Consider the following 9118-nt stretch of genomic DNA (forward strand, 5'->3'; position numbering starts at 1 on the left):
AGTAAATAGGCAACGTTATGGGCCGAAACGTTGCCTATTTCCTTCGCTCCATAGATGCTGCTGCACCCGCTAAGTTTCTCCAGCATTTTTGTGTACCTTTGATTTTCCAGCATCTGCAGTTCCTTCTTAAACAATCTACCTTGAGTGTGGGAGGTAAGCAGAGCACCCGGTGAAAACCCACGCAATCACAGGCATATAGTACAAACCCCGTGCAGACGGTACCCGTGGTCAGGATCGAACCTGGAGCTCCAAGGCATCAGCTCTACCGCTGCGCTATTGTGCTGCCCCTTTATTCGCCTGGAGGTAAACTGCAACAAACAATCGGGAAAGTCGGGTTGTTTTCGGATGTGAATAAGTCCGAACAGTTTAGTCTGTTGACCAACACAGAGATATTCAGATTTTTTCAAAAATCTAACCGTCTCATTATTCCCTTCGCATCGACCTGGTATCGCTTAGTCATATTTATTAAATTTATTTACTGAAAAGCACGGACTCCTGTATTTAAAAACCCCGTCTGCCTGAAGCACTGAAAGGATATCTATAGAGGGATATTGTACTGTGTGCTCCACGAATAAATTTGGAAGATACGATCAATTGTGACCACACAAAAACTGTGATTGACAGTCGTTGGGCGCGTGCCTGCGCAGCGGTTGAGTTGCTGCTATACACCCGGGTTCTATCCTGGCCATGTACAAGCTGTTGCACGACGTTTGTACGTTCTCCGTGACCTGTGTGTGTTTTCTCTGGGAGCTATAGTTTCCTCCCACACCCTAAAGATGTATAGATTTGTAGTTTAATTGCTTTGGCATGATTGTAAAATTGTCCCTAATATGTGTGGATATCTGCCCCCTGCTGGATCGAAGGGCCTGTATCTCCAAGTTAAAGTATCTCTAAACGCTGTATCTCTAAACTAAACTACACTAAACTAAACTAAACTAAATTAAACTAAACATATAACCATATAACCATATAACAATTACAGCACGGAAACAGGCCATCTCGGCCCTACAAGTCCGTGCCGAACAACTTTTGTTTCCCTTAGTCCTACCTGCCTGCACTCATACCATAACCCTCCATTCCCTTCTCATCCATATGCCTATCCAATTTATTTTTAAATGATACAAATGAACCTGCCTCCACCACTTCCACTGCAAGCTCATTCCACACCGCTACCACTCTCTGAGTAAAGAAGCCCCCCTCATATTACCCCTAAACTTCTGTCCCTTAATTCTGAAGTCATGTCCTCTTGTTTGAATCTTCCCTATTCTCAAAGGGAAAAGCTTGTCCACATCAACTCTGTCTATCCCTCTCATCATTTTAAAGACCTCTAGCAAGTCCTCCTTTAACCCTCTGCGCTCCAGAGAATAAAGACCTAACTTATTCAACCTATCTCTGTAACTCTGTAACATGGTTCTCCCTCGATCATAGGAACTGACGCTGTTTGCCGGCGCATTCGAGAGTATCAGTATGACCACAAATCAAATTGGTGAAATTACCGATTATAAATTCGGTATGGTAACGAATTTCAGATGTCTTTTCTCAGAAATCCCCATTGAAACGACTTACATCGGGTCATTTCCTTCAGCTGTGTGCGGATGAAAGGCAAGTGTGGATTATAAGGCATGCTCGCCCTCTGTTGGCCCGCCATGGGAATTTCGCTCCACCCATCTCCGCCCTGCAACCGCACGTTCCGCCTCTCACGCAGTATCCAATCGATGTCATCTTATGATGCCCCGCCCATTTCTCGCCTTTGGTTCTGTCGCTCTGTGAACATGTCGTGCCTTTGTCTTTGGGAGCCAGCTGCAGCCGGTCGCTGGTTGGTCTTGGTTGGTTTTACAGAGTGTTAGTTTGGACAGAGTGTGTCAAATGATGAGCAGTTACAGATTTATACCTAGTATTGTCGGACACCTCCTCCCGCTGTTCATTACCATGTCACTTCTCAGTAAGATATGTCTTGCCCGTAAAAAATGCTATATTGCAATGAATGTCGTAACCTAACTGTTGACAGTGGAAGGTTAATACCTATGCTGCTTCACGCAAAGACGCTAATTGTGCCATTGTCACTATTTTCTCTTAGATTCGACACATCAAAATACAGTGGAACAATCCGAAGCAGAAATTACGTTCGAAGAGGGAAGGAATGTCACACTAAGCTGTGCTCTGAAAACCAGTGATACAACGCCTTATGTTTACTGGTACAAACAGCGCCCAGCTCACTCTCCACACTACCTGCTTCAGGTTCTGGGAAATATTGTATTAAGGAACCAGGGCGTGACCGATCGCTTCTCTGCTACGTTCAATAAAACTGCGAAGATGACCGAGTTCATGATACGCGACCCCGTGATGTCTGATTCCGCCCTGTACATCTGCGCCATGAGACGCACACTGTTGCAGAAATGCTGCAGGCTCGAACAAAAACCAACCCTCTGTGATCCCCATGAGCGTTCGCCAGCGAGCGCTCTTAAACAAAACGGAGACATTTTGGAGAAATAGGAAGGAAAATGTAGATTGGTTATTTCCTACTAGCCAGTTACAATTCTTCTTAGTAGTTACTCCGCGTATTGTGTACTTTCGGTGTCAAAATTGCAACTATTTCCATTCTACGGGTCGTCAGTTCTGTGTTGCTTATGACAACGCCTGCAAATTCTGCAAGAAGTTAAACCACTTTGCTCGGTGCTGTCGTTCCCGTGTGAATCCAGCAGCTTCAAGGACGAGCCTGCACCTGCTACAACATTGTTGATAATGACTTCCAAGAGCACCACATCGCACCACGCCCAGATCGAAAAAGAATTGTTCGCAGTGGTTTTCGCCTGCACGAAATTCGATGACTTTAGGTGATTAGTGGGGAAAATGAGGGCACATGGTATTGGGGTAGAGTGTTGACATGGATAGAGATTTGGTCGGCAGACAGGTAACACAGAGTAGGGATTAACGGGTCCCTTTCAAAATGGCAGGCAGTGACTAGTGGGATAGCGCAAGGCTCGGTGCTGGGACCGCAACTATTTACAACATACATCAATGATTTGGATGAATGGATTCAAAGTAGCATTAGCAAGTTTGCAGATGACAAGATCGCTGGGTGGCAGTGAGAACTGTGAGGAGGATGCTATGAGAATGCAGGGTGACTTGGACAGGTTGGAGGAGTGGGCAGATGCATGGCAGATGAAGTATAATGCGGATAAAGGTGAGGTTATCCACTTTGGCAACAAAAACAGGAAGGCAGATTACTATCTAAATGGCGTCAAGTTGGGAAAAGGGGAAGTACAACCGGATGTGTTATTAATAGTCCACCTATATTGCTTAGCCACTGGTGCTTCTTTTGTTTCTAAAGGAAAGATGTAGATTGGTTATTTCCTACTAGCCATTTATAGTGCTTGTTAGTAGCGACTCCGCCTAGTATGTGCTTGATATTATCAAGTGCTTGCCTAGGCTAGTTGGTATGAGTAGTTCCTTGGAAATGTAATGTCCGACAGATCTATGCTGTAAGTAGATTTAATAAACACGTGTGGTATCTTGATATGTGTTCGACTCGGCTCATTATAGAAAGGGTACGTATTCGCTTGGAATAAAGTGTGCCAAAAAGCAGGAAGACTGGGATTGTTTTCAATATGTGAATTCGTGCGAACGCTGTTGTTCCCAATGTTCAACATCTTGATATTTTGATGGGGAACTATACCTTGTACGACTCGGAAATGTTTTTGCATTGACACGGACTCCGTTGCTGATCTATGTAAATATCTCTACAGTCTCCCACGGACTCTTGTATATTTCGAAACCCGCCTGCATGGAGAGTGGAAGTAAGTACGACAGTAAGCAGGGAGATCGTGAGATGGATAATGTATTTTGATCAACACATTGTGTCAGGAATAAAGTTGAAGGACAAGACCAAACGCGATCTCAGGACGGCAGCAAACGCACTTGACTAGAGTTCTATCTCAATTACACGGCTGACGGCTTCTGCTGACGTCAGCAAGACAATCCAGAAAATAACATCATCAACGGGACCACTGGGCACCGCGGGGGGTAGAATGTTGGGGATATGGCTATTTAATATTTAGGAATATTTGTTTACTTTGTATTATAGTTGTGGGTTTATTTGTATTTTTGTATGTATTTTTTGTAAATAGATGATTACAATTATTTTTGGTTAATAAATAAAGAGACGACGATCGCGGGCAAAGTACGGTTTTGTCGATTTTCACACACAAACACACACACAGACGCGCACTCACACACTCACACACACACACACACACACACACACACACACACACACACACACACCCACACACACACACACATACACACACACTCACTCTCATATACACACACACACACGCACACCTCACTCTCTCACACACACACACACACACACACTACACATACACACACACACACATACATACATACACACACACGCACACACACACACACGCACACATATACACACAGCCAAACACACACACTCACATACACATTCGCACACACACATACACACTCTCAAATACTCACACACACACTCAAACACTCAAACACTCAAACACACACACACACACACACACACACACACACACACACACACACACACACACACACACACACACACACACACACACACACACACACACACACACACACACACACACACACACACACACACACACACACACACACACACACACACACACACACACACACACACACGCTCACACACCAGTTTTCACTCTGCCTTATACTTTGAAATGTATCAGAAACTCGTTGCGTCAAAGCCAAATAAAGGTGTTGAGTAAATGCTCCTCTGACCAACCACGCTCATATTTGTCAAAACTATAAACATAGAAAGTCGAGTTGACGGAATTTTATTTTGCAATTTCCTTCCGCTAAGATATACACTTTTATCTGTGTCCACAAAGTTTCAACAATTACTTCCAATAATGTGACAATAATATTACAAACCCTGAAGCGCAATTGACCCGACCATTTTTAATTCTAATGTAGACTGAAAATATTATTTCCTTTATGAACCCTTCGTACAATTTTATTTGGCTTGACTATTATTTGAACCGTTGTCTAATTATGTTGAAAGGGTATTGGATAGTTGTCTTCAGCTGCTGTCTGAATTTAGTCTGAGTCCCCGCATAGATAAATGTGTTGGCGCAGGAACTGAGAAACTGCAACATATATCCGCCTTCTTGAAAGATGAACTTCGGGTCATTGGAATTAGAGGCGCTGACATAGTTATTCGCTGAGATTTGCACAAATAGAAAATTTGCAACGTCCGTGGCCCAGAGCAGAATAAAACAGCCCGAGATGGCGAATAGCAAAATGATGGACTTTCTCCTGCTCTGCATCTCTGGGTCCCTCTGTTTCTCTCCGTTGTTCTGGGCCCGAAGTCTACCGCGTGCTCTGTTGGCGGCCAGGATATATCTGACCGTCAGCACATTGAGCATCAAAATCAGTAGGAAAGGAACGCATGGGTTTAACATCCGGTGCGACCATTCATACACTCTCCAAGCGACGGAAATATAAAATATTTCTTTTATGCTGCAGAACCAGGGCACTGTATCGATAATGTACATCGGTTCAAATTCAAAATAAAACGGGACGTTTCTCAAACAGGCGAGGAAGCAAACGGTTCCAATAACAACGGCCGCGGTTTTCTCGGTGCAATACCTCAGTTTCAGTTGTTGGCAGCAGATCGCCACACACCGATCGAAGGTGAAAGCCACCGTTAACCAAACGGAAGCATCTTTAGCAGCGGAGCTGAGCGCAATGATTAGACTGCAACCCGGCGTGGTGGACAAGATACTAACTGGAAAATAAATCGCCCGAAGGCGGCTGAATATCACAGCCGTGACGATGACCAGGAAATCCGTCACCGCCATGAATACCAGGTACCGAGTGATGCATTTCGAGAGGCCGCACTTTCCCTGGGACAGAATGGCAATCGTCAGGACGTTAGCTGCAAGGAAAAGAGTGGGATTATGTAAATAATATCTATCGGTGATCTCTTCATAACTGGCTTTTGGGAGCAGACGTGCAATCCCATATCGTTGCAATGAATGCAGAGCGTGAAGCGGTTATTGGTTTGATGGTTACTTGTTTCTGATATCAAATGGCCACGCGAAACCGAGCTCTACGGCCTATCGCGTGCACTACGATGGACATAATCGCGCAGTCTTATGAATTTCACTGCCTGGTATAATTTACGTGGTATGTATATTTGTGCGTGTTGCCTGTCATGCTGTTGCAAGCACGATTTTTATGGTAACCATATAAACCATATAACAATTACAGCACGGAAACAGGCCATCTCGGCACTACAAGACCGTGCCGAACAACTTTTTTCCCCTTAGTCCCACCTGCCTGCACTCATACCATAACCCTCCATTCCCTTCTCATCCATATGCCTATCCAATTTATTTTTAAATGATACCAAGGAACCTGCCTCCACCACTTCCACTGGAAGCTCATTCCACACCGCTATCACTCTCTGAGGAAAGAAGTTCCCCCTCATATTACCCCCAAACTTCTGTCCCTTAATTCTGAAGTCATGTCCTCTCGTTTGAATCTTCCCTATTCTCAAAGGGAAAAGCGTGTCCACATATGCTTGGTACATGTGCCTCGTCACACTTGACTTGTCTATCTTCAAACAGGACAAGGTTAATTAATAACTGAAATGACTTACAGATTAACACGGACAGGACAATTTTAAGCAAGGCATGGTAGACATATTGGAACAGGATATGTGGAGTTTTATGGACGAATCTGAAAGCGCCAGTAAAGTATATTTGCAACAAAACTAAGACATAAGGGGAACTTCGAATCAACTATGAAAATAGGTTATGCCATAAAATAAATTATTGTAATAATGTAAAGACTGGATATAATAAGTAACGCCCTTACCAAAGCTGCCCCGTGTAAAATTCGCAGTTTTAAGAGCAACGATAAGGGACAAATTGTGGAAAATTGTGGTGTAGAACCAAAGAGTAAGGCGGCCCGAGCGGAACATATCAGCTCATCATGGACACGGTTACGTATTTATCAACTCTGGCGAAGCTTCACCTGGAACACCGACGACTGCAAGGATTGTGTAATAAGTGGCGAAGATTGGTCCGTTTCCAGGCGCGTGCATCTTCCCTGATTTCGATTGCGGAGCTGCATCAGCTAAAATAAACACGAGCACACGAATATTTATGTCTTATATCATCCTCTGGGGAGCAATTAGATTGCAACATCGTCATTACTTCTTTTGATATTCCGGTTGAAGACGAAACAATCGTGTTTACAGACTTCTTCGTATCGAGTCCACATCACAAGATTAGAAAGTGTAAGCCAGGGCTGCACACGCTTCTCGGAATCTGCACACAATGGTGTCTGTCTTGCGTTTCTTGCGCGTCTTGTGCGTGGTGGTGGAAAGGTTGGTGGAAACAGGGGCGCGACGTGAACGCCCTTTCATTGACTCCATTTTTACGATAATGAATGCAATTAAATGCACCTAATTCGACGAGCATTCTAGCCCCGGGTTGAATGGACGTCGCCGCTTCGATGCAATGTAAATAAAATGTAAGGTATATAAGGTATAAATAGTAATTAAGGCGAGTTACACGGAAACGGGACCGCCGGCGCAACGCATCAATTCCGATCAAGTCACAGTCAGACCGTCATAAAGTGATACAGCGTGGAAACAGGCCCTTCGTCACAGCTTGCCCACACAGAGCAAGAAATCCCCAGCTAAACTAGTCCCACTTGCCACCGCTTGGTCCGTATCCCTTCAAACCTGTCCTAGGCATGTAACTGTCCGACTATTTCTTAAACGACGGGGTAGTCCAAGCCTCAACTGTCTCCTCTGGCAGCTTGTTGCATACATCCAACACCCACTGCTTGAAAAAGTTACCGCTCGGATTCCTACTAAATCTTTTCCCGTTCACCTTGGTCCAATGTCCTCTAGTCCTCGATTCCCCCAGTCTGGACAAGGGACTCTGTACATCTACCCGATCTATTCATCTCATGATTTTGTACACCTCAATAAGATCATCCTCACCCTCCTACTCTCCATGGAATAGGGACCTAGTCTACTCAACCTCTCTCTATAACTCGCACCCTCGCATCTTGGCAACATCCTCGTAAATCTTTTCTGAACCGTTTCAAGCTTGAAAATATCTTTGCTATAACATGGTGCCCAGAACTGAACACAATATTCTAAATGCGGTTTCATCAACGTCTTATAGAACTGCAACATGACCGCCCAACTTCCATATTCATTACTCTGACTGATGTAGGCTAAAGTGCCACAAATCTTCTTGCCCACCTTATCAACCTGCCACTTGACCTTCAAGGAACCATGCACCTGTACTCCTTGATCCCACTGCTGTAACACACTACCCAGAGGCCTACCATTTACTGTATAGGCCCTGTCCCTGTTGGACGTCCCAAAACACTTCACACTTATCTGTATTAAATTCCATCAACCTTTCCTCCGCCCACCTTGCCAATCGATCCAGATCCTGCTACAATACTTCACAGTCATCTTCACCATCTGCAAAACCACTCACTTTTGTATCATCAGCAAACTTGCTAATATTTCCCCGTATGGTCTCATCCAAATCATTGATGTTGATGACAAACAGTAACGGGCCCAGCACCGAACCCTGAGGCACACACTAGTCACAGGCCTCCAGTCTGAGAAGCAATCTTCCACCTTCACCCTCTGCTTCTGTCCATTGAGCCAATTCATTGTCCATTCAGCTAGCTCTCCGTGGATCTAACCTTTCAGAGCAGCTGACCATGCGGACCCTGGTTCAATTCTTTACTGAAATCCATGTACACAACCTCGACAGCACTACCCTCGTCGACCTTTTTGGTCATGTCTTCAAAACATCACTCAGATTTGTGAGACACGATCTCCCACGTACAAACCATGTTGACTATCCCTACTCAACCCTTGCCCATCCAAATGTTTTTATAACATATCCATCAGAATACTCTCTCGTAACATTCCAACTACAGATGTTCAGCTCACTGGTCTAGAGTTCGCAGCATTTCCCCTGCAGCCCTTCTTGAAAAGAGCCACAACATTTGCCACCCTCCAGTCCTCCGGCACCTCTCTTGCATTTAA

At 44.6% G+C, this 9118-nt stretch overlaps 1 protein-coding gene and 1 gene segment (V, D, J or C); one reads left to right on the top strand and one right to left on the bottom strand.

Moving 5' to 3' along the window:
- Nucleotides 1-642: 642 nt before the first annotated feature.
- LOC129693369 (T cell receptor alpha variable 38-1-like) lies at nucleotides 643-4043 on the top strand. The segment is given in 2 exon segments: nucleotides 643-1942; nucleotides 2078-4043. Coding segments are annotated over 2 exon segments (492 nt in total).
- Nucleotides 4044-5054: 1011 nt separating this feature from the next.
- Nucleotides 5055-8868, bottom strand: LOC129693365 (probable G-protein coupled receptor 139). The gene is made up of 3 exons (XM_055630208.1): nucleotides 8787-8868; nucleotides 7066-7167; nucleotides 5055-5962 (listed from the first exon to the last, which is right to left on the bottom strand). Exons 1-3 carry the CDS (start codon nucleotides 8866-8868, stop codon nucleotides 5055-5057), a joined length of 1092 nt encoding a protein of 363 aa, XP_055486183.1.
- Nucleotides 8869-9118: the final 250 nt, after the last annotated feature.

This window comes from Leucoraja erinacea, unplaced genomic scaffold, assembly GCF_028641065.1.
Source record: "Leucoraja erinacea ecotype New England unplaced genomic scaffold, Leri_hhj_1 Leri_269S, whole genome shotgun sequence".
Classification (NCBI taxonomy): Eukaryota; Metazoa; Chordata; class Chondrichthyes; order Rajiformes; family Rajidae; genus Leucoraja; species Leucoraja erinaceus.

Excerpts from the sequence above, each read along its gene's own strand:
- LOC129693365 (XM_055630208.1), bottom strand. The coding sequence starts at position 8,868 with ATGACCAAAAAGGTCGACGAGGGTAGTGCTGTCGAGGTTGTGTACATG. Across the intron at positions 7,168-8,786 it reads ATTGAACCAGGGTCCGCATG|CTGATGCAGCTCCGCAATCG; the intron begins GTCAGCTGCTCT and ends TGTTTATTTTAG. Across the intron at positions 5,963-7,065 it reads TGCAGTCGTCGGTGTTCCAG|CTAACGTCCTGACGATTGCC; the intron begins GTGAAGCTTCGC and ends TTTTCCTTGCAG.